Below are 26,013 nucleotides of genomic sequence, written 5' to 3' on the forward strand. Positions count from 1 at the left end.
ACTTAAATTCATTCAGTTTGAGATCTGTGAAAATTATCAAGCAGGTCAGGCGACTGACTTAAAGACACGATGGAAGAGCGTGCGACATACACTGCCTGCTACAACCGAGCCGTTGGCTTGACTGTGCTTCTGTTTCTGCTTCTGCTGCTCTGTTGGCTGCTGCTGTGTGGGCGGAGCGACTACTTTCTTTTTGGTCGGTTTCTTTTTCTTGGATTTTGCCGGTTTCTTCGCTCCTTTATTCTTCTGCCAGGTTTTCTTTTTGCTCTTCGCAACACCAGTTCCTTGCTGTTAAAAGAAACGTGAAATGGCAATAAATCGTACACTGTACACTGCAAAGGCCAGGAAGCGAGCGGGCAAGATCATCTCTGACCCCCTCTCACCCTGGCCACAAACTCTTCGAAGCACTTCCCTCTGGAAGGCGACTCCGGACTGTCAAAGCAGCCACAGCCAGACATAAAAACAACTTTTTTTACCGTGAGTAGTAGCTCTTCTCAACAACCAAAAGTCTGTAGTCTCTTTTTGCTCTGGTATTTTATTTCACTCACAAGTTTAAACTGTGATGTTTTATTCTTAATGTTTTAATGTTTTATGCTTTATTCTTAGTTGTTTACTGTCTGTCGTGTTGTTATTTGCGAGCGGAGCACCAAGGCACATTCCTTGTACTTGGCCAATAAACCTATTCATTCATTCATTCATTCATTCATTCATTCATTCATTCATTCATTCATTCATTCTAAGCCTCTATGTACTAAATGCCTAGAGGTTCACTCTGAGTGCATAGCAGGATGCTGCTTAAAATCGAATGCACAAATAATGGAATATTTATATTTCCAGCCAGCATGCAAAAACAAACAAAACACACACATGAATGGCGAATTATATAAATTCACTAGTTTACATTTATGGAACGCAGAACAGTACAGCACAGGGCTGTCTGCCCGCAGTGCCCGTGCCGAACATGATACCAAGTTAAACTAATCTCCTCTGCCTGCATGTGATTCATATCATCAAGAAACATATAAAATTCTTAAGGGGTTGGAGAGGCTAGATGCGGGAAGATTGTTCCCGATTTAGGGGAAGTCCAGAACCAGGGGTCACAGCTTAAGGATAAGGGGGAAGTCTTTTAGGACCGAGACGAGAAAACATTTCTTCACACAGACAGTGGTGAGTCTGTGGAATTCTCTGCCACAGAAGGTAGTTGAGGCGAGTTCATTGGCTATATTTAAGAGGGAGTTAGATGTGGCCCTTGTGGCTAAAGGGATCAGTGGGTATGGAGAGAAGGCAGGTGCAGGTTATTGAGCTGGATGATCAGCCATGATCATATTGTATAGCGGTGCAGGCTCGAAGGGCCGAATGGCCTACTCCTGCACCTATTTTCTATGTTTCTATGTTTCTATCCATCCATTCCCTGCAGATCCATATGCTCATCTAAAAGCATCTTAAACGTCACTATCGTGTCTGCCTCCACCACCAATCAAGGCAGCACACTCCAGACACACTCCAGACAGGGCTGCACAGCGGTAGAGTTGCTGCCTTACAGCGCTTGCAGCGCCAGACACCCGGGTTCGATCCCGACTACTAGTGCTGTCTGTACGGAGTTTGTATGTTATCCCCATGACCTGCGTGGGTTTTCTCCCACACACCAAAGACGTACAGGTTTGTAGGTTAATTGGCTTGGGTTTGTATACTTGGTACAAGTGTAATTTGTCCCTAGTGTGTGCAGACATTGTGTTAGTGTGCGTGGATCGCTGGTCGGTGCAGATTTCAGTGCTGTATCTCTAATCTAAACCAAACTAAAACCCACCACTCTGTGTATAAAAAAACTTGCCCACACATCTCCCTTAAACATTGGCCCTCACCTTAAAGCTATACCTCTCTAGTCTTTGACATTCCCACCCTGGGGAAAAATAACTTTATAACTTCCCCATTTGTCCTAATTTATTTCCTAAACAGGCAATAGAATACCACAAAATATTGAATATTTCTGCATTCAAAATAGATTATTAAATTAATTATCTGAAAGAATTAATTAAGGAGGAGAATAGTGGCACTCGATAGAGTGGATGTGAAAGGATGTTTCCACTGGTGGGAGAGTCTCTGACCAGAGGTCACAGCCTCAGAGTAAAAGGACATTCCTTTAGGGAGATGAGGAGGAATTTCTTTAGTCAGAGGGTGATGAATCTGTGGAATTCATTGCCACAGAACACTGTGGAGGCCAAGTCAATGAGTATTTTTAAGGCAGAGATGGATAGATTCTTGATTAGTACGGATGTAACAGGTTATGGGGAGAAGGCAGGAGAATGGGGTTAAGAGGGGAAGATAGAACAGCCATGGTTGAATGGTGCAGGAGACTTGACGGGCCAAATGGCCTGATTCTGCTCCTGCCACATGAATTTTCCTAAAGAGCCATCATCTGTACTTTATTAACATTCAGGCAAGTGGTATTGGTTTACAACTAAGCCTGAGGCAGCAAAGCAAAGAGTAGAGGAGCATTTTCATTTCCCTGTTTAAGCAGTCAAGTTAGCAACCAAGAACCTTTAAGGGAACTGTTTACATTATAGTGTAGGAAGCAACTGCAGATGCTGGTTTAAACCAAAGATAGACACAAAAGGCTGGAGTAAAGCAGCGGGACAGGCAGCAACTCTGGAGAAAAGGAATGGGTGACGTTTTAGGTCGAGACCCTTCTTCAGACGGATATTAGGGGAGAGGGAGATACGTAGATAAGGAGGTGTGTGAAAACTGGACAAAGGGAATGGAGATCAAGGAAAATGTGGAATACAGCGACTAGGCTTGTATACACTGAAATTTAGAAGGATGAGAGGGGGTCTTATCGAAACGTATAAGATTATTAAGGGGTTGGACACGTTAGAGGCAGGAAACATGTTCCCAATGTTGGGGGAGTCCAGAACAAGGGGCCACAGTTTAAGAATAAGGGGTAGGCCATTTAGAACTGAGATGAGGAAAAACTTTTTCAGTCAGAGAGTTGTGATTCTGTGGAATTCTCTGCCTCAGAAGGCAGTGGAGGCCAATTCTCTGAATGCATTCAAGAGAGAGCTAGATAGAGCTCTTAAGGATAGCGGAGTCAGGGGGTATGGGGAGAGGGCAGGAACGGGGTACTGATTGAGAATGATCAACCATGATCACATTGAATGGCGGTGCTGGCTCGAAGGGCCGAATGGCCTCCTCCTGTACCTATTGTCTATTGTCTATCATTGTTCGTTGGGCACAACAAAACAAACAGAGATAAAATGTAGTCGGAGACAGTAAGACTGGTGGGAGAACTGGGAAAGGAGAGGGGATTGAGAGAGAGAGAAAGCAAGAGTTACTTGAAATTAGAGAAGTCAATGTTCATCCCACTGGGTTGTTAGCTGCCCAAGCGAAATATGAGGTGCTCTTCCTCCAATTTGCGCTGGGCTTCACTCTGACAATTTAGGAGGCCCAGGGCAGAAAGATCAGTGTGGGAATGGGAGGGGGAGTTAAAGTATTTAGCCACCGGGAGATCAGGTAGGTTTAGGCGGACTGAGCGGAGGTATTCAACAAAACGATCGGCGAGCCAGTCTCCAATTTGCGCTGGGCCTCACTCTTTCAAATTAAAATTTAAAAGAAAGATTAAATTACTGGTTAGTCGGGAGATTTCTGAAGAGATTGGGAGTGTGGCTAAACAGAGGGTCGATTAGTACTGAATGAATGGATGGCTGATCGATAAGGGTGGGCTGTGGATGTTGTCTACATGGATTTTAGTAAGACATCTGATAGAGTCGCCCATGGTAGACTGATTCAGAAGATTAAGATGCACGGAAATAATCGTGACTTAGTCGTATGGATTCAGAACCGGCTTAGGGAAGGATGACAGAGGGTTGCGGTGCCAGGACAATATTCAGGCTGGAGGTCTGTGACCAGTGGAGTGCTGCAGGGATCCGTGCCGGATTGGGTGCAGTTTTGGTCTCCTAATTTGAGGAAGGACGTCCTTGCTATTGAGGCAGTGCAGCGTAGGTTCACCAGGTTAATCCCTGGGATGGAGGGACTGTCATTTGAGGAAAGCTTGGAAAGACTGGGCTTGTATTCACTGGAGTTTAGAAGGATGAGAGGGGATCTTACAGAGACGTACAAAATTATAAAAGGACTGGACAAGCTAGATGCAGGAAAAATGTTCCCATTGTTGGGGGAATCCAGAAGCAGGGGCCACAGTCTAAGAATAAAGGGGAGGCCATTTAAAACTGAGGCGAGAAGACAATTTTTCACGCAAAGAGTTGTGAATTTGTGGAATTCTCTGCCACAGAGGGCAGTGGAGGCCAATTCACTCGATGAATTTAAAAGAGAGTTAGATAGAGCTCTAGGGGCTAGTGGAATCAAGGGGTATGGGGAGAAGGCAGGCACAGGTTACTGATTGTGGATGATCAGCCATGATCACAATGAATGATGGTGCTGGCTCGAAGGGCCAAATGGCCTCTTATTTTATATGTTTATGTTTCTCTGTGTGATATACACAAATGATTTGGGCATTTTGGATTGATTAGTAAGTTTGCGGATGACACTAAGATTAGGGAGTTGCGGGCAGTGAGGAAGGCTGTCAAGCGGGATATAGATCAGCTACAGAGATGGGCAGAAAAATGGCAAATGGAGTTTAATCCGAGCAAGTGTGAAGTGTTTGGGTGTGTTTGGGCACTCTAGGAGATCAAATGTAATGGGTAAATATACAATTAATGGCACGACTCTTAACAGCATTGATGTACAGAAGGATCTTGGGGGACTAAGTCCATAACGCAGTGAGAGTGGCAACACAAGTAGATAGAGCGGTATAGAAGGCATATGGTATGCTTGTTTTCATAGGTCAGGGCATTAAGTATGTCAAGAAGTCAAGATGCAGCTTTACAGGACTTTGGTTGGTCACATTTGGAGTATTTTGTGCAGTTCTGGGCCCTAGAACCTGTTCTTGCTATTGAGGGAGTACAGCGTAGGTTCACCAGGTTAATTCCTGGGATGGCAGGACTAACATATGATGAAAGAATGGATCAACTGGCTTTATATTCAATGGAATTTAGAAGGATGAGGGGGGATCTTATAGAAACATATAACATTTTTAAGGGATTGGACAGGCTAGATGCAGGAAAAAATGTTCCTGATGTTGGGGGAGTCCAGAACCAGGGGTCACAGTTTAAGAATAAGGGATAGGCCATTTAGGACTGAGATGAGGAAAAACTTTTTCAGCCAGAGAGTTGTGGAATCTGTGGAATTCTCTGCCACAGAAGGCAGTGGAGGCCGATTCACTGGATGTTTTCAAGAGAGAGTTAGATAGAGCTCTCAGGGCTAACGGAATCAAGTGATATGAGGAGAAAGCAGGAACAGGGTACTGTTTGTGAATGATCAGCCATGATTATATTGAATGGCAGTGCTGGCTCGAAGGGCCTAATGGCCAACTCCTGCACCTATTTTCTATGTTTATATGTCTTAACTTTCTATTTCAAACCATAAACATCCTCCTGTGTTTCCCCCAAGAATAGCTCAGGTAAAACCCCAGGATAGGTACATTGGAAATATCGTTCAGACATAACGAATATAGATATTGCAGATTTCATCACAAAACATGATTGCTAAAATAAAAAAAATTACCATTTGAACTTACTATGTCATCGGGGTCCTGATCTTCATTGAGACAAGCTCCATGTTCCTGTTCCTTTTCAAAGATGGTCTTGAAATACATAAAATATTGTTTTCATCTCTGAGAAATTCACGTTTCTTGCATTTAGTATAAACATTAAATATAGTTTAATTTAGAGATACGGCATGGAAACAGACCCATCGGAGTCCACCCACCGAGTCCGTGTCGACCATCAACCACTCATTCACATTACAGGTGCTCCTCAACTTACGATGGGGTCACGTTCCGAGAAACCCATCGTAAACCGAAAATATCGTGTCTAGAATGCATTGAACACACGTGATCACGTGGCCGGAAGCGAGCTGCGGCTCGCTACGGGTCGCTGCCGTTTGCACCATCGCAAAGTCGAAATATCCTACGTCGAAGCATCGTAAGTCGGGGAGCATCTGTAGTTCCATGTCATCCCACCTTCCCACCGACTCCCTGCGCACTAGGTATTTATTCACAAAATGCTGGAGTAACTCAGCGGGTCAGGCAGCATCTCAGGAGAGAGGGAATGGGCGACGTTTCGGGTCGAGACCCTTCTTCAGACTGCACTAGGGGGCAAATTAGAGAGACTATTGAGCTACCAACCCGCACGTCTTTGGGATGTGGGAGGAAATCGGAGAACCCGGAGGAAACACGCAGACACAGGGAGAACTCCACAGAGGTCAGGATCGAACATGGGGGGCCCTGGAGCTGTGAAGCAGTAGCTCTACCAGCTGCACCACTGTGCCACCCAAGTTAAAGGGTGGCAGTTCTACCCTCCCTCAAAGAACGCCAGTTCCCTGTCCTGATAGCTAAACAAAATTGCTCTGTAAGTAGCCCATCTGGATGCTTAACTTCATGCATCCATTATAAAGTTAAAAATCATCCCACTATTCATTTGGAGCAGATTTATTATTTTTTAGTTTTTTAGTTTAGAGATACAGCGTGGAAATAGGCCCTTTCGGCCCACCGGGTACGCGCCGACCAGCGATCCCCGCACATTAACACTATCCTATACCCACTAGGGACAATATTTACATTCACCAAGCCAATCAACCTACTTACTTGTACGTCTTTGGAGTGTGGGAGGAAACCGAAGATCTCGGAGAAAACCCACGCAGGTCACGGGGAGAACGTACAAACTCCGTACAGACAGCACCCATAGTCGGGATCGAACCCGGGTCTCCGGCGCTGCATTCGCTGCAAGGCAGCAACTCTGCCGCTGCGCCACCGTGCCGCCAGACTTATTACAGGACTTTATATTATCACCTGCAGTATATTTCTTCAATTTGTTGTAGTTGGCACACCAGAAAAAAGTAATCTCTTCCCTGTCAAATTCAGCTCCTCAAACCATTCAGCCATTTATCACAAATTTATGGATCATTGTTTAGTTTAGTTTTAAGTCGAGCTGTACACAGAGCGGAAACAGGCTCTTTGACCCACTGAGTCCGCACCGACCAGCGATCCCCGTACACTCACACTATCCTACACACTAGGGACAATTTACAATCTTTACTGAAGCCAATTAACCTACATACCTGTACTTCTTTGGAGTTTGGAGAAAACCAACACAGGACACAGGGAGAAGGTACAAACTCTGTATAGGCAGCACCCGCAGTCACGGGCGGCACGGTGGCGCAGCGGTAGAGTTGCTGCTTTACAGCGAATGCAGCGCCGGAGACTCAGGTTCGATCCTGACTACGGGAGCTCTACTGTATGGAGTTTGTACGTTCTCCCCGTGACCTGCGTGGGTTTCCTCCGAGATCTTCGGTTTCCTCCCAAACTCCAAAGGCGTACAGGTTTGTAGGTTAATTGGCTGGGCAAATGTAAAAATTGTCCCTAGTGGGTGTAGGATAGTGTTAATGTGCGGGGATCGCTGGGCGGCGCGGACCCGGTGGGCCGAAGGGCCTGTTTCCGCGCTGTATCTCTAAGTCTAAGTCTAAAAAAGTCAGGATCGAATCACGGTCTCTGGTGGTGTAAGGCAGCAACTCTACTGCTGCGCCACTGTGCCACCCCATTTGTTCCGTGTCCAGAAATTTGTTCACATTTTGCTCGTTATTTAGTTCAGGCAAACTATTCAGCCTTTGTGCTTTTGTAGTCTTGCCAGTCAGACCGAAAAGTTACTGGAAATAATTTATTCTCTTGATCTCAAATGCAGAAAAGTTAAACATTTTCAAATTGGCCTTTAAGTTAAAACTTAAATTAAGTTAAGTTTAAGTTAAATCAAGGCCGCATCATATGTTATACAGAAACTGAAGCTCAACTAACTGCAGGGCAATGTTTTCTAAACAGATTAACGCAAATCAGTTTTAGGTTAGTTTATTGTCCAAGGTACAGTGAGAAGCTTTTTGTTGCGTGCTAACCAGTCAGTGGACTGGTTAGTTGTCACAAGCCGTCCAGTGTACAAATCCAGTACAAAGGGAATAACGTTTAATGCAAGATAAAGTCCAGTACAGAGCGATTAAAGATACTCCAATGAGTGAGATGGTAGGTCAGGACCGCTCTCTAGTTGGTAATAGAATGGTTCAGTTACCTAACAGCTGGGAAGAAACTGTCTTTAAAATTAATTTGACCTTTTGATGGCACTCTCTCCCTTTCTTTGGGCAATAAAATGGAGATTATTCAGAAGATAGAATGAGTTAAGCTGAAATATCTGACTGCAGAGAAATTACAACTCTGCAGAAAATTACAACTCTACACCCAAAATGTTATCTAGCCATGTTCTCCAGACATGCAGCCTGACCCGCTGAGTTACTCCAGCACTCTGTGAAACGTCACCTATCCATGTTCTCCAGACATGCTGCCTGACCCGCTGAGTTACTCCAACGTTTTGTGTCTTTTTTTTATATTGATATACCACCTACCATATGTTTAAGAATATTTCACCAATAGTGAGCTAGTTCAGAAGTGCAACATGACAGCTAAGTTGGGCTGAAGGGCCTGTTTCCACACTGCCTCACTCTATGATTCTAAGTAATCACAGACCAATTATTTTGTTTTGCTGCCTTTGGTTAAGGCATATTACACCAAGGCAAAAGTCTCTTGTCAAATAACGTCAAGTGATTTTTCTCAGACGGAAATAGCCTGAGAACCGGGTCCGAGCCTGACTTTGGGTGCTGTGTGTTTCTGTGTTCTCCGTGTGACCACGTGGGGTTTCTCCAGGTTCCAAAGATTTGCAGGTTTATAGGTTTAATTGGCTACTGTAAAAATTGTCCCTAGTGGGTAGGATGGAACTAGTGTACAGGTGATCATTGGTTGGTAGACACAAAATGCAGGAGTAACTCAGCGGGTCAGGCAGCACCTCGGGAGAGAAGGAATGGGTGATGTTTCGGGTCGAGACCCTTCTTCAGTCTGAAGAAGGGTCTCGACCCGAAACGTCACCCATTCCTTCTCTCCCAAGGTGCTGCCTGGCCCGCTGAGTTACTCCCACATTTTGTGTCTACCTTCCATTTAAACCAGCACCTGCAGTTTTTTTTCCTGATTTGTTGGTGCGGACTTCGTGGGCCGAAGGCCCTGTTTCAACACTGTATCCCTAAACTAAACTAAGAAGGAATATCATCTAAAAAAGATTACATTACAGCTATGTAATAAACTCAACTGGGATAAATAACACAAAAATATCACTTCTACCTGATCTTGAATGTCAGGAGAACATGTTCTGCAAAAAGTAAATATATATATATTTTTTAAATCAAATATTCTGAGGATATTGAGGATTTATTTTTAAAACTTATGGTTTCAAAAAAATTGCATCTTAATTGAAACAGATCTTGGTTAAGAATTTAGTAAACAATACTCAGGTGGCAGAACGGCACAGGGCGATACATTGCCACCACGGTATAGCTGCTGCCTCTCAGCGCCAGAGACCAAGGTTCGATCCTGACTATGGGTGCTGTCTGTATGGAGTTTGTGCGTTCTCCCTAAGACCGCGTGCATTTTCTCAGGGTGATCCCACGCTCCAAAGACGTGCAGGTTTGTGGGTTGATTGCCTTTGGTGGTGTTGGCATTTTAAATCGTCCCCCATGTATGAGGATGGTGCTTGTGTGCGGGATGATGGCTGGTCGGCACGGACTCGGTGGGCCGAAGGGCCCGCTTCCGCACTGTATCTCTAGAGGCTGGAATGTAATTATAAAGTAAAAAGAATCGTAAAAGATCCTGGATTATTGGAGGTGGCGGTGAAAATAGCTTTTTTTTTTAAGAGGGAAAGAAAGCCATTTCTGAGCAACCTTTAAATAATGTAACTGTTATAAAGCTTGCGGAAAAGTGATTGCGGTACACAATTTCTCACACACTGGTACTTACAGTCATATTCCCTCTCCCAAGTATCACAGTGACGGTCACAATTGATCCTGCTGTGATGTTGCTACTGTCCTCATCATCCAGAACTGAGGAACAACAAAACAAAATGTTTTAAGAGGTTTTCTTTTGCTTTAATTGCTGAAACACCGGCTCAGTACTTCTTAGATAATTCACCGATAAATGCAGAGCTTTTTCAGTCGGAGAGTTGTGAATCTGTGGAATTCTCTGCCTCAGAAGGCAGTGGAGGCCAATTCTCTGAATGCATTCAAGAGAGAGCTAGGTAGAGCTCTTAAGGATAGCGGAGTCAGGGTGTATGGGGAGAAGGCAGGAATGGGGTACTGATTGAGAATGATCAGCCATGATCACATTGAATGGCGGTGCTGGCTCGAAAGGCCGAATGGCCTATTCCTGCATCTATTGTCTATTGTCTAAAGCATCGGGTTTGGATTTGGAAAATTGCCAGATTTCGGGGAAAGTTAAAAGTCATGAGATCTCCACTCAAGAGTTATATTTGAAAGATTACAAATTGAAATTGAAAGATACAGCAAGGAAACAGACTCTTCGGCCCACCTAGCCTATGCTGACCATCGATCACACGTTCACGCTAGTTCTGTTATCCCACTTTCACATCCACTCATTACACACCAGGGACAATTTCTCAGAAGCCAATTAACCTACATTTCGATCATAACCTCGCATTCACCCAAGGTGATGTTCAAACCCGGATCTCTGGAGGTGAGTGGCAGCACTTCACCCCGCTGCACCACTGTGCTGTCCAGTGAATTAATTTAAGGACAAGTTTTCAAAATGCCGTTCAAGCTAGTGATCACTTCAAAATGTGATGGTGCAGCATTAAAGGGTTTATAATAAGGATTCCCATTATGCTCAGTCATATCACCAGCTGTTCTTTCAAAGAAGAAGGGTCTGAAGTAGGGTCTTGGTCCAAAATGTCAACTATCTATATTCTCCAGAGATGCTGCCTGACCTGCTGAGTTACTCTAGCACTTTAAGTCCTTTGGTAGTCACACTCAGCAACTCAGCGGGTCAGGCAGCATCTCGGGAGAGAAGGAATGGGTGACGTTTCGGGTCGAGACCCTTCTTCAGACTGATGTTAGGGGAGGGGCCGGACAAAGATAGGATGTAGTTGGAGACATAGAAACATAGAAAATAGGTGCAGGAGTAGGCCATTCGGCCCTTCGAGCCTGCACCGCCATTCAATATGATCATGGCTGATCATTCAGCTCAGTAGCCTGTACCTGCCTTCTCTCCATACCCCCTGATCCCTTTAGCAAAAAAGGGCCACATCTAACTCCCTCTTAAATATAGCCAATGAACTGGCCTCAACTACCTTCTGTGGCAGAGAATTCCACAGACTCACCACTCTCTGTGTGAAGAAATGTTTTCTCATCTCGGTCCTAAAGACTTCCCCCTTATCCTTAAGCTGTGACCCCTGGTTCTGGACTCCCCCAACATCGGGAACAATCTTCCCGCATCTAGCCTCTCCAACCCCTTAAGAATTTTATATGTTTCTATAAGATCCCCCCTCAGTCTTCTAAATTCCAGCGAGTACAAGCCCAGTCTATCTAGTCTTTCCTCATATGTAAGTCCCGCCATCCCAGGGATCAATCTGATGAACCTTCTCTGTACTCCCTCTAAGGGAGACAGGAAGACCAGTGGGAGAACTGGAAAGGAGGAGGTGGTAGAGGGGGAAAGCAGGGACTATCTGAAGTTAGAGAAGTTTTACATCCCAGCGGTATGAACATTGACCTCTCTAACTTCAGATAATCCCTGTTTTCCCTCTCTATCCCCTCTCCCTTCCCAGTTCTCCCACAAGTCCTTTTCTGTTCTTTTAAGACTACTGGGGGAATTGCAATTTGCTGTTAATGTTTTCAAAATGGAGCCTATGTAATATAGATTAATTATGATTAGCTTGCATTGGAGTTATTTGAGCGCTGGTCACGTCCAATAATGGCTGATGCCAGCCCCCGCTCCTCAAACGAAGACTGGGAGGATGGAACCGGAGATGATGGTGGATGTAACGGGCGGGAGCAAGGCCAGAGAGAGAGAACCAGGGTCTGGCCTACCGTGCCCTCAAGGTCAGCTGCGGGAGATGCCCTCAGGACACAAAGGTGGACGGGCTCGGAGAGGGACATTGTGCTCGCAGCAGCCTGGGCCTTGCCTGGGTCGGGCTCATAAGAACTAGAACGTGGACTGGAGTTTGAAAATGGTGCCAAGACAAGGAGTGTGACCTCCAATTTATCATGTCCAGATTTACAGAAGCAGCACAGGTGTTTAGTCTTAGTAAGACCGATGTCCTCCACCAGCCAGCCTCAGGCTCTTCAACACCACCACCAAGTGTACACACAGCTGAAAAGAGGTGATGCTTTCAAGTAGCTGGACAGCGTGATATAGAAACATAGAAAATAGGTGCAGGAGTAGGCCATTCGGCCCGTCGAGCCTGCACCGCCATTCAATATGATCATGGCTGATCATTCAGCTCAGTAGCCTGTACCTGCCTTCTCTCCATACCCCCTGATCCCTTTAGCAAAAAGGGCCACATCTAACTCCCTCTTAAATATAGCCAATGAACTGGCCTCAACTACCTTCTGTGGCAGAGAATTCCACAGACTCACCACTCTCTGTGTGAAGAAATGTTTTCTCATCTCGGTCCTAAAAGACTTCCCCCTTATCCTTAAGCAGTGACCCCTGGTTCTGGACTCCCCCAACATCGGGAACAATCTTCCCGCATCTAGCCTCTCCAACCCCTTAAGAATTTTATATGTTTCTATAAGATCCCCCCTCAGTCTTCTAAATTCCAGCAGGTACAAGCCCAGTCTATCCAGTCTTTCCTCATATGTAAGTCCCGCCATCCCAGGGATCAATCTGGTGAACCTTCTCTGTACTCCCTCTAAGGCAAGAACGTCTTTCCTCAGGTTAGGAGACCAAAACTGCACACAATACTCCAGATGCGGTCTCACCAAGGCCCTGTACAACTGCAGCAGAACCTCCCTGCTCCTAAACTCAAATCCTCTTGCTATGAATGCCAACATACCATTCGCTTTCTTCACTGCCTGCTGCACCTGCATGCTTGCTTTCAATGACTGGTGCACCATGACACCCAGGTCACGTTGCATCTCCCCTTCTCCCAATCGGTCACCATTCAGGTAATACTCTGCTTTCCTGTTCTGGCCGCCAAAGTGGATAACCTCACATTTATCCACATTATATTGCATCTGCCATGCATTTGCCCACTCGCCTAATCTATCCAAGTCACTCTGCAGCCTCCTAGCATCCTCCTCGCAGCTAACACTGCCACCCAGCTTCGTGTCATCCGCAAACTTAGAGATGTTGCATTCAATTCCCTCGTCCAAATCATTAATATACACTGTAAATAACTGGGGTCCCAGCACTGAGCCTTACGGTACCCCACGAGTCAATGCCTGCCATTCCGAAAAGGACCCGTTTATTCCTACTCTTTGCTTCCTGTCCGCCAACCAATTTTCTATTCACCTCAACACTGAACCCTCAATACCGTGTGCTTTAAGTTTGTACACCAATCTCCTATGTGGGACCTTGTCGAAGGCCTTCTGAAAGTCCAGATTTAACACATCGACTGGTTCTCCCTTATCCACTCTACTAGTTACATCCTCGAAAAATTCTATAAGATTCGTCAGACATGATTTGCCTTTGGTAAATCCATGCTGACTTTGTCCGATGATTTCACCACTTTCCAAATGTAATGCTATCACATCTTTAATAACTGACTCTAGCATTTTCCCCACTACCGATGTTAGGCTAACTGGTCTATAATTCCCCGTTTTCTCTCTCCCTCCCTTTTTAAAAAGTGGGGTTACATTAGCTACCCTCCAGTCCTCAGGAACTACTCCAGAATCTAAAGAGTTTTGAAAAATTATCACTAATGCATCCACTATTTCTGAGGCTACTTCCTTAAGCACTCTGGGATGCAGCCTATCTGGCCCTGGGGATTTATCTGCCTTTAATCCATTTAATTTACCTAACACCACTTCCCGACTAACCTGGATTTCCCTCAGTTCCTCCATCTCATTAGACCCCTGGTCCCCCGCTATTTCCGGCAGACGGTTTATGTCTTCCTTAGTGAAGACAGAACCAAAGTATTTGTTCAATTGGTCTGCCATCTCCTTGTTCCCTATGATCAATTCACCTGTTTCCGACTGCAAGGGACCTACATTTGCCTTAACTAATCTTTTTCTCTTGACATATCTATAAAAGTTTTTGCAGTCTGTTTTTATGTTCCTTGCCAGTTTTCCCTCATAATCTATTTTCCCTTTCCTAATTAAGCCCTTTGTCCTCCTCTGCTGGACTCTGAATTTCTCCCAGTCCTCTGGTATGCTACTTTTTCTGGCTAATCTGTATGCTTCATCTTTTGTTTTAATACTATCCTTGATTTCCCTTGTTAGCCACGGATGCACTACCTTTCCTGGTTTGTTCTTTTGCCAAAGTGGGATGAACACTTGTTGTAGTTCATCCATGCGACCTTTAAATGCCTTCCATTGCATGTCCACCGTCAACCCTTTCAGCATCAATCGCCAGTCTATCTTGGACAATTCACGCCTCATAGCCTCTGATGGCTCGCTGGACACGGAAATACCGACCAGAATCAGCAAGGCCGGTCAAGCACTTGGTCGACTCCGAGAACAAGAGTTAAACCAACATAACATCAAGTTGTCAAGTGCTCTCCAGCTTGCTGATCGAACATGGTCCTTGTAAAGGACCACACGTCCGCCAGCTTGAGAAATTCCACGCGCGCCCCTGCGGTCCATCGTGGGCATTCGCTGGCAAGACGGCGAGACCAGTCTGGCTTCACAAGCATCGGAGGAAGGATCATAAATACCCAGCGTCAATAGACAGGCCATGTGATCCGGACGGATGAATCCCGTGTGCCTCGTTAACTCCTGTACGGAGTTCTGTCACAGGGTCATAGAAACATAGAAAACAGGTGCACGAATAGGCCATTTGGCCCTTCAAGCCAGCACGCCATTCAATATGATCATGGCTGATCATCCAGAATCAGTACCCCGTTCCTGCTTTCTCCCCATATCCTTAGATTCCATTAGCCTAAATCTAACTCTCTCTTGAAAACATCCAGTGAATTGGCCTCTACTGCCTTCTGTGGCAGAGAATTCCACAGATTCACAACTCTCTGGCTAAAAAAGGTTTTTCCTCATCTCAATCCTAAATGACCTACCTCTTATTCTTAAACTGTGACCCCTGGTTCTGGACTCCCCCAACATCGGGAACATTTTTTCCTGCATCTAGCCTGTCCAATCCCCTTAAGAATTTTATATGTTTCAATAAGATCCCCTCTCATCTTTCTAAATTCCAGTGAATACAAGTCCAGTCGACCCAATCCTCTCGCTATGAAAGGTCAAAGGAACACAAGGCACCAAAGAAACGCTTGAATGACTGCATCAAGGACCATTTCCAGCACGCAGGCCTAGCTCCAAAACAACTGGAACCCCGTGCCAGTGTTTTCCAATGTTGCAGGCCTCAGACATAACTGGCTTTGTGTATTTCCACATCTGCATTGTTTTTCTGAATTCTTGTGCAGATATTTGTGCTGAGAAATGCATGGGTTCTGGCATCATGTCAGAATAAAACATTCTACGGATCAAATATGTAACGATCCTGCTCGGACCAACCATACTTCTGTATCCAACTTCAGAAGATCATTCTTGCTATTGAGGGCGTGCAGCGTAGGTTTACTAGGTTAATTCCCGGAATGGCGGGGCTGTCATTTGTTGAAAGACTGGAGCGACTAGGCTTGTATACACTGGAATTTAGAAGGATGAGAGGGGATCTTATCGAAACGTATAAGATTATTAAAGGGTTGGACACGTTAGAGGCAGGAAACATGTTCCCAATGTTGGGGGAGTCCAGAACAAGGGGCCACAGTTTAAGAATAAGGGGTAGGCCATTTAGAACTGAGATGAGGAAAAACTTTTTCAGTCAGAGTTGTGAATCTGTGGAATTCTCTGCCTCAGAAGGCAGTGGAGGCCAATTCTCTGAATGCATTCAAGAGAGAGCTAGATAGAGCTCTTAAGGATAGCAGAGTCAGGGGGTATGAGGAGAAGGCAGGAACGGAGTACTGATTGTGGATGATCAGCCATGATCACATTGAATGGCAGTGCTTGCTCGAAGGGCCGAATGGGCTCCTCCTGCACCTATTGTCTATTGTCTATTCCTTCCAACATCAAAGAGCTACAGCCTGTTCCAGTTGAGCATCGAAAATGCATGTATAAATAGAGTTGAGCAGTCTCAATCTACTTCTAACACCCAAAAAACTCCCGTGCATTTAAAAAGAAAATGGACCACACAGCTGATAAGCTTGCGTTGCTTCTGAATTGGCCATGCTATAACACTTGGAAATTGTCTCCATTGCTACATAGTTGAATTTCTGAATTACTTGGCGTATTCCCTTCATCCACGGTGGCGCAGGGTTAAAGTTGCTGCCTTACAGCGTCAGAGACCCGGGTACGATCCTGACTGCGGGTGCTGTCTGTATGGGGTTCTCCCCGTGACCTGGGTGGGTTTTCTCCGGATTCCTTGCAAGACGTACAGGTTTGTAGGCTAATTAGCTTGGTAAAATTGTAACTTGTCCCTTGTGTGTGTGGGATGGCTATTGTGCGGGGATCGCTGGCCGGCACAGACTCGGTGGGCCGAAGGGCCTGTTTCATCACTGCAACTCTAAACTAAACCAAAATACTGGTTACAAGCTGTGATTCACTGTTGCTGCTGGTATGTTCTTTATTCAAGCACTACACGTCTGGGTATTTGTATGTGACAACGTCCACATTTATACAGTAATCTCCAGTCCTAAAACTTGTGAATGCATCTGCCTGTCTCAAACTGATAACTTAGCATTAATCAATCCCCTCTCCCAGACAGAAGGCTGAAAATATTTTACTGCAGTTGGAATGCAGAAGTATTGCTGATCAGTGTAGGAGAATGTTTCATTTTAACACGATGCCAGAATCAATATTGTATAAGACTGGATTTTTTTTTTAAAACATAACAAATTACGATTCCCCCAGTAGTGTTAAAAATACACACTAACATACAATCGCAGACATATTGCTTCATACCTTGCAGTTTTATCACCATGCTGACATGTGGAAAGCTCCCGAGTACTGCGATGATCTCATCATATTTGTCCTCACTCAGGAAACGCAGCATATTACGACGTTCAGCGCCCTTCATGCTCACTAAGTCTTGAATTGTTCGGACTTTGTACTGTTAGCGGAAATAAGGAAAACAGAGCTCCAATGGTTTACAAATTATGGATTTGCAACAGCAGTGTCCTGGAACAACCGGAATTCTCTGCCTCAGAAGGCAGTGGAGGCCAATTCTCCGAATGCATTCAAGAGAGAGCTAGATAGAGCTCTTAAGGATAGCGGAGTCAGGGGGTATGGGGAGAAGGCAGGAAAGGGGTACTGATTGAGAATGATCAGCCATGATCACATTGAATGGCGGTGCTGGCTCGAAGGGCCGAATGGCCTCCTCCTGCACCTATTGTCTATTGTCTATTGTTCATTAACGAATGGCAAGTTTAACCAATGCATCAACAACACGTTGTTCCCACTGAGTCACACGCCTTATTATTGGAGAAACAAAGAACCGGCAGATGCGGGTTTATACCAACGATAGACACAAAGTGATGGGGTTACTTAGCGGGTCAGGCAGTATCTATGGAGAAAAAGGAAATGAGAGATATAGACAGTGATATAGAGAGAAATAGAACAAATGAATGGAAGATATGCATAAAATAAGGATGATAAAGGAAAAGTCAGTCTTTTGTTCTCAACCCAATACTCCTGCCTTCTCCCCATAACTCCTGACACCCGTACTAATCAATAATCTATCGATCTCTGCCTTAAAAACATCCACTGACTTGGCCTCAACAGCCTTCGGTGGCAAAGAATTCTACAGATTCACCACCCTCTGACTAAAGAAATTCCTCCTCATCTCCTTCCTAAAGGAACATCGTTTTATTCTGAGGCTGTGCCCTCTGGTCCTAGACTCTCCCACGAGTGGAAACATCCTCTCCACATCCACTCAAGGCCTTTCTTTCACTATTCGGTAGGTTTCAATGAGGTTCCCCCCCCTCATCCATCGAAACTCCAGTGAGTGCAGGCCCAGTGCCTTCAAACGCTCATATTTTCATATTTTTATTTCATATTTCAGATACAGCGCGGAAACAGGCCTTTTCGGCCCACCAAGTCCGCACCGCCCAGTGATCCCCGCACATTAACACTATCCTACACACACTAGGGACAATTTTTACATTTACCCAGTCAATTAACCTACATAACATCATATGTTAACCCACTCATTCCTGCGATCATTCTTGTAAACCTCCTCTGAACCTTACCCAGAGCCAGCACATCCTTTGCTCACAAATACTCCACAAATTTGCTCAGCCCAAAATTGCTCACAATACTCCAAATGTGGCCTGACCAGCACCTTATAGAGTCTCAGCATTACATCTCTGTTTTTGAATTCTAGTCATCATGAAATAAATGCTAGCATTGCCTTCCTTACTACTAATTCGTCATGTTTGGGAATCCTGCACCATTCTGTACCACTCCCAAGTCTCAATGCACCTCCAATTTCTGGATTCTCTCCCCATTTAGAAGTAGGGATAGGGATATGGGCCAAATGCAGGCAGGTGGGACTAGTGTAGATGGGGCATGTGCAAGTTGGGCCGAACACCCTGTTTCCTCGCTGAATGACTCTATGACTATGACCACACTCTAAAAGCGGCCTCACCAAGATGTTGTATAACTGTAATATAACCTCCTAACTTCTATATAATATCCTGACTGATGACAGCCAATGTACCAAAACCTCTCCAACACTCCCCATGGCCCTAACATTCACTGTGAAGGCCCTGCCCTGGTTTGACTTCCCAAAATGCAACATCTCACACTGCATAAATCTCCAATGACCATTCCTCGGTCCACTTGCCTAGTTGATCAAGAATCTGCTGATTTTTTATAACTATCTTCAATGTCTATGAAGATAGACACAAAAAGCTGGAGTAACTCAGTGGGACAGGCAGCATCTCTGGAGAGAAGGAATGGGTGACTCTTCGGGTCGAAACTGATCCAAAGAAGGATCTTGACCCGAAATGTTACCCATTCCTTCTCTCCAGAGTTGCTGCCTGTCCTGCTGAGTTACTCCAGCTTTTTGTGCCTATCTTCAGTTTAAACCAGTATCTGCAGTTCCTTCCTATACATTCAAAGTCTACAATACCACCTACTTTAGGTAATATCTCCCCCATCTGTTGTGGCTCGACACAAAGACAGCCATGTTGATTTTTAAGGGGGCCTACTCTTTCCCTGGTCACACATCCATTTAGCCTGTAGAATCTTGAAGTGAAACATGATTAAAATTCAGGAACTCCCTACATTCAAAACAATAACTACAAGTTAGTTCACTGCAATCTTCACAAGGGGAATTAACCAGTGATAAAAATGACAGAACTGTCAACCACACTTCCATCACTGAAGAATGAAAGACTGTACACCCATTGGCACCACAGATTGCTTTCATTTTACAGCAGTATATTGTCCTTCCAAATCTTTACATGCAAGATAATAGCCAAATGTTGAAGGAATGTAAAGTAGTCAGAATAGATATTTTATGATACGATCCAACACAATTAACAATCTTTCACATTTTACACTGAGAGGTCATGTTTTAAGCTAGATGCCAATTAAGGTACTGTACAACAAACTCCTGGTTTTGTATTTTTTAGACATTTTTATGCAATGTTAAATTGATTAAAATCTGACCTGTTCTCTCAGATGCTTTGAACCAATTTTTAATCAAAAGGAATAAATTCCACTGCATAAAGTTAAAAAAATTAATTTTCTCAACACGTATATTTCAGTATTTTGTGGAGTACTTAAATATTTGAATATTTAAATGTTTAAAGATTTGTATAACAAACACTTTGCAAGCAGCTTCATCGCACTAATGCACTAAATATAAATCTAACAAGCTATATTCCAGTCAGAGAGTGGTGAAGGTGTGGAATTCTCTGCCTCAGAAGGCAGTGGAGGCCAGTTCGTTGGATGCTTTCAAGAGAGAGCTGGATAGAGCTCTTAAGGATAGCGGAGTGAGGGGGTATGGGGAGAAGGCAGGAACGGGGTACTGATTGAGAGTGATCAGCCATGATCGCATTGAATGGCGGTGCTGGCTCGAAGGCCTACTCCTGCACCTATTGTCTATTGTCTATTAATTGATATTTATATTGAAAGAAAATTAACCTGTGAAGCAATGCAATCTCAAAGAACACTTACAGCAACACACATACATAAGTGCAAATATGTATTATTAAAAATCCCAAGGATGAAGAAAAGTTTTGACGAAAAAAATCCTCACGATTGACCAAGTCTCCTCTGAACTTTTTAAAAAAGGCATAAAGGAGGAAAGCACATGAAGACCATTTCTCTACTAAAATATCCAATATTCAATATTTTTGAAAGATTTCTAGCATCCATTAACTTCTCTTCTGAGAAGCCGAGGTTTAGACTTTAGAGATACAGCTTGGAAACAGGCCTTTCGGCCCCGAGCTGACCACCAGTCACCCAGTACACTAGCACTATCTTACACACTGGGAACAATTTACAATTTTTACCGAAGCCAATTAACCTACAAACTTGTACATCTTTGGAGTGTGGGTGGAAACCGGAGCACCCGGAGAAATCCCACGCGGTCACAGGGAGAACGTACAAACTCTGCACAGACAGCACCCTAGGTCAGGATCGAACCTGGGTCTCTGGCGCTGTGAGAGCATTTTTACTGCTGCGCCACCGTGGCAGAAGAATATGTGGATCACACATTTATACACGTTATACCTGGCAATTCCATTTTGATTTGTCCCTAGTGAATAGGGTAGTGTTAGGTAGACACAAAATGCTGGAGTAACTCAGCGGGTCAGGCAGCATCTCGGGAGAGAAGGAATGGGTGACGTTTCGGGTCGAGACCCTTCTTCAGACACATTCATTAGGGTAGTGTTAGTGTACGGGATGATCGTTGGTCGGCGCGGACGAGATGTAAATATTTGGACCTCCGTATTCCGTTACCTTTTTAGACAAACAGTATTTAAGGTTATCCTCTTCAAAGAGTGGAAGCTGAAGAAGAGCGGATTTGGATTCCCACAGGCTCTGCACCAGCATCTGTGACAGCTTCATACAGTTCTCGATGGACTCCAGGCGTGGAGCGTGGATTCCTAACAGGGGGAAACCAGTTTAAATGAACGAAGATTAATACCTCGCGTTCGAATCATTCACTGCTACCATCTGTCAACATTCTGCATTGCCAAACAACGTTGGAGGAGTTGCACTTATCATTCATTAGCACAGTAAGGTCACTCACCACCCCGGGTGTTGGCCATCATCGTCAGCTGGCATCCAACGTTAATCATTTCTTGGAGCAGGGTAGGACATTTTCGTATTACAAACCAATAATCTTTCGGAAAGAAACAAACGGCCCATTTAGTGCTGGGGAAAATTCCCAATACTCAAGTAATTACAGTGACACTCTCAGAGGCAATTTATCATGTGTACAGCAACAAAATAAAACCCACATTTCCACAAATACTTTATTCAAATATATGAAACATTTCTCTGCCTCAGAAGGCAGTGGAAGCCAATTCTCTGAATGCATTCAAGAGAGAGCTAGATAGAGCTCTTAAGGATAGCGGAGTCAGGGGGTATGGGGAGAAGGCAGGAACGGGGTACTGATTGAGAATGATCAGCTATGATCACATTGAATGGTGGTGCTGGCTCGAAGGGCCGAATGGCCTACTCCTGCACCTATTGTCTATTGCCTATTTCAATGCAGAAACTGCCTATTTTAGAACTATTTATTCATTGGTTTATAAATTCAACTCCCACCCATTGAATCATATTTCAATTGCCCTGCAAGGACAATCCTAAAATTAACAGCATAGAATTAGGCCCTTCGGTCCACCACGACCATGCTGGTCATCAAGTGTCCATCTATATTAATCCCATTACTCCGGCACAGTGGGGCAGCTGCAGTGCCACTGCCTCACAGCGCCAAAGAACCGGATTCAATCCTGACTACAGCTACTGTGTGTGTGGAGTTTGCACGTTCTCCCTGTGACTGCGTGGGTTTCCTACAGGTGTCCTGCTTTCCTCTCACACTCCAAAGACACGCAAGTTTGTAGGTTAATTGGTTATTGAACACTACAACCTCCAAATAAGCTCTGAACCACATAGACAGGGGCATTGGTTTTGTCATTTTGCACGATAATTGTTTGTTTTTGTGTATGTCTATATATATATATATAGACACACACATACGTATATATATATATACACACACATATATATATATACATACATATATATACACACATACATACATACATACACACACACATATATACACACGCACATATACACACACACGCACATATACACACACACATATCTATATATGCACACACACACAAATATACACACACACATATATGCATACATATATATACATACCCACAGACACACACCGACACACATATATATATATATATACACACACCTATATATACACACACCTATATATACACACCTATATATACACACACACATACACATATATATATATATATATATATATATATATATATATATATCTCAAATATATACACACTGGACTTTTTTTCTTGTTTATTATATTGCTTATAGAGCATTATGTTAGCATATTCTGTTGTGCTGCTGCAAGTCAGAATTTCATCGTTCGGTTTGGGGCATATGACAATAAAACACTCTTGACTCTCGCCTTTCATGTGTAGGATACAAAAATGGAATCAATGGTTAGCGTGAACTTGGTGGGCCAAAGGCCCTGTTTCCACACTGTATTTCCAAACTAAACTAAGCACTTTCCTTCTGTGCCATTTTAAGTACCTCATCTAAATAATTGTGCTGCAAGTGTGTGTGCCTTGTCTGCCACTCTCTCTGACAGACAATTCCAGATTTCAACTACCCTACATCACACACACTCTAATCTGCCACCCCCATCACAAATATTACAATAAAGTACTTACTTAAAAACATGGAGACACAAATGAACGTAATCACTGGGTAAATCAATTCTACGTTCATTGAAACAGTATCATGACCCCGACCATGTCCTGAACAGTGAATAGAATTGTTACCATCAAATCGGAGGTACAGTGTACCAAGATTTAATATGGTTAGACTGAAGCACTCTTTTTTGCACCAGTCAATCCTGAAACTAAAAATAGAACTTAATCCTGGATCAAATGTACGTTGAAGGATCTTGAATGTGTCGTCATTTGTGATTGTAATGTTGTGGTGAATATATGTATCCTCGTTTCTTGTCTTACATCATTTGTCTTTGTTGATGTTGCAAGTGGAGCTGCTGAGATGGATGGGGGGATGGAGTGGAGGGAGAGGGTGGGGGAGGGAGGGAGGGGGAGGATAGGGGGGGTTGAGGGGCATGGAGTGGAGGGAGGGGGTGGGGGAGGGAGGATGGGGGGGTGAGGGTGATGGAGTGGAGGGAGGGGGTGGGGGAGGGAGGGAGGGGGAGGAGCGAGGATAGGGGGGCTGAGGGGGATGGAGGAGGGGGAGGGAGGAGGAGGGGAGGGGGAGGGGGAGGGAGGGAGGGGGAGGAGAGGGTGCTGCACCAATGCAGGAGAGGTTTGGGCCTAACGGGTCCACTTGGTCTAGTGTTTTTTTTAAAGTTAAAGCTTAGTCGTCTTTACTTCCATTCCAAAAACGTTGCAAACTAAATAGTTGCACCTCTGTGGGAAGAAACCACAGATCCTTCAGTTAATAGTGGAACGATGGAGATAGGGAAAATCAATGCCATAATTTTGTGAGCATCTTTCAGCAAGACCATTGCTGGGAGATGTCACAGAACTGAAGATCGTTCAACGAGGAGCCATTTGCAACAAAGCTGACACTTCACAATACAAAAGACTACAAAAAAGAGAGCCAAAAAAAAGACAGGTTCGATCCTCACTACGGGCGCCGTCTGTACGGAGTTTGTACGTTCTCCCCGTGACCTGCGTGGGTTTTTCCCGAGATCTTCGGTTTCCTACCACACTCCAAAGACGTACAGGTGTGTAGGTTAATTGGCTGGGCAAATGTAAAAATTGTCCCTAGTGGGTGTAGGATAGTGTTAGTGTGCGGGGATTGCTGGGCGGCACGGACCCGGTGGGCCGAAGGGCCTGTTTCTGCGCTGTATCTCTAAATCTAAAAAAAAATCTTTAAAAAAAATTGTTTTGTGAATTGAAGGTATAGGAGAGATGGATTCATTTCTATTAGAAACATAAAAGCAATTCACTCCCCAACCCCACCCCAACCTTTTCAGTTTTTTTGCGCTTATTTTCACCTTCTTCCAGATTTTGACTGATCTCGAGCCGGGAAAGATGCGCAAGGAGCAGAACTCTGGACTTCACGCTGTACGGTAAACAAAATGGAAGTTCTTTCTTCTTCTCATTAACATTACCAAGCTCTCGAATAAGCTGCAATTTAAAGAAAGAAATATCAGATAGTATGATGGAATACTTTTTTTAAAAGGAGCAAAGAAAAAGGCACTATTATATATATTATATATATACCCACATACACATACACGTATCATTTCAATCCTCAAAGTTTTTCATTTTAAAATTCTCAAATAATGTTCACATTCAGTGAAATACTATAGACATGTGTATGTATGTATATATAATAATAATAATAATAATAATATGCCTTTATTGTCATTCAAAATGAATTGAACAAACATAATTTGCCACGCAGCCACAACAGTACAGAGTAAAAGACACAAGACACACAATTTTAACACAAACATCCATCACAGTGACTCCTCCAGGCACCCCCTCACTGTGATGGAAGGCAAGAAAATTCTTCTCTCTTCCCCCATGCTTCTCCCACGGACAGATAGATAGATAAATATAAATATATATATATATATATATATATATATATATATCCAAGGAAAAGAGCCACTATTATGGATATGTATGTATATCTTTCAATACTAGGACTTGACCAGAATTTAATCCATATGGAGACGCATGCAACCACTGAACTGGTTTGGAGGGATATTGGCCAAACACAGGCAGATGGGACAAATGTACACAGGGCATTATGGTCAAGATGGGCAGGTTGGGATAACTCAGCAGGTCAGGCAGATCTGGAGAGGTCTGAAGGGTCCCAACCTGAAACATTGTCTATCCATGTACTCCAGGGATGCTGCCTGCTGAGTTATTCCAGCACTATCTTTTTAATCCATGTGGATCTGACACAAACCAATAAAATTGATATGAACTTCCTATGAATTCTAGTTCCAATTCCCATAGGCTAAGAAGAAGAATAAAACACTCCCTTCCAGTGGAACAATGGACATAAATAACTGAAGAAATATCACACAGGGAAATATCAGAGTCTGAAAAAGGGCCCCATCTTGAAAAATCACCTAACCATGTTCTCCAAAGATGCTGCCTGACCCACTGAGTTACTCCAGCACTTTGTGTCCTTTTTTGGAAATGAGCATCTGCAGTTCCTTGTTTCTTCCCCAAAGAGGGAGTGTTTTTCCGTAAGCCGGTTTAGGTTATTACACTAAGGCTCTGCCAGGATCTGGGTTGTATGAAAACCTCCACAACAACTGGCCAATTGGTTCCTTCGTTCCCCTTAGAAAGTGACCTAACTTTCCATTTACCACTTTGTTCTGATGTCATGTCCACCACTCACTCTAATATAAAAATCTAAAATCACGAATTTCGGAATGAAACGAGAATTACAAGCGGAAGTAGATGCGTGTACAATGTTCCTACCAGCGGGATTTCAACATTGTCCATTGGTCTCATGACTGCTTCCTTGTTACTGCGTGGATCAAACTCAAAGGCAGCCGTTAGCACCATTATCAGCCCTGAAAGCAATGGGAAAAGGAGACGTACTTCAGCAGAAACAAAGAACTGCAGATGCGGGTTAATACACAAAAGGACAATAAAGTGCTGGAGTAACTCAGCGGGTCATGCA

At 44.1% G+C, this 26,013-nt stretch overlaps 1 protein-coding gene across 1 annotated transcript in view; it reads right to left on the reverse strand.

Moving 5' to 3' along the window:
* Nucleotides 1–26,013, reverse strand: part of sec63 (SEC63 homolog, protein translocation regulator) — a 118,348-nt gene that overhangs the window by 21,010 nt on the left and 71,325 nt on the right. Inside the window, exons 9-16 of the mRNA XM_078399871.1 lie at nt 25,809–25,903; nt 24,359–24,491; nt 21,350–21,442; nt 21,058–21,203; nt 17,050–17,197; nt 9,929–10,011; nt 5,624–5,689; nt 91–285 (exon numbers count right to left, since the gene is read on the reverse strand). Of these exons, the coding sequence (XP_078255997.1) occupies nt 91–285; nt 5,624–5,689; nt 9,929–10,011; nt 17,050–17,197; nt 21,058–21,203; nt 21,350–21,442; nt 24,359–24,491; nt 25,809–25,903 (959 nt within the window). The remainder of the gene's footprint in view (nt 1–90; nt 286–5,623; nt 5,690–9,928; nt 10,012–17,049; nt 17,198–21,057; nt 21,204–21,349; nt 21,443–24,358; nt 24,492–25,808; nt 25,904–26,013) is intronic.

This window comes from Rhinoraja longicauda, chromosome 5 (genome assembly GCF_053455715.1).
Source record: "Rhinoraja longicauda isolate Sanriku21f chromosome 5, sRhiLon1.1, whole genome shotgun sequence".
Lineage (NCBI taxonomy): Eukaryota > Metazoa > Chordata > Chondrichthyes > Rajiformes > Arhynchobatidae > Rhinoraja > Rhinoraja longicauda.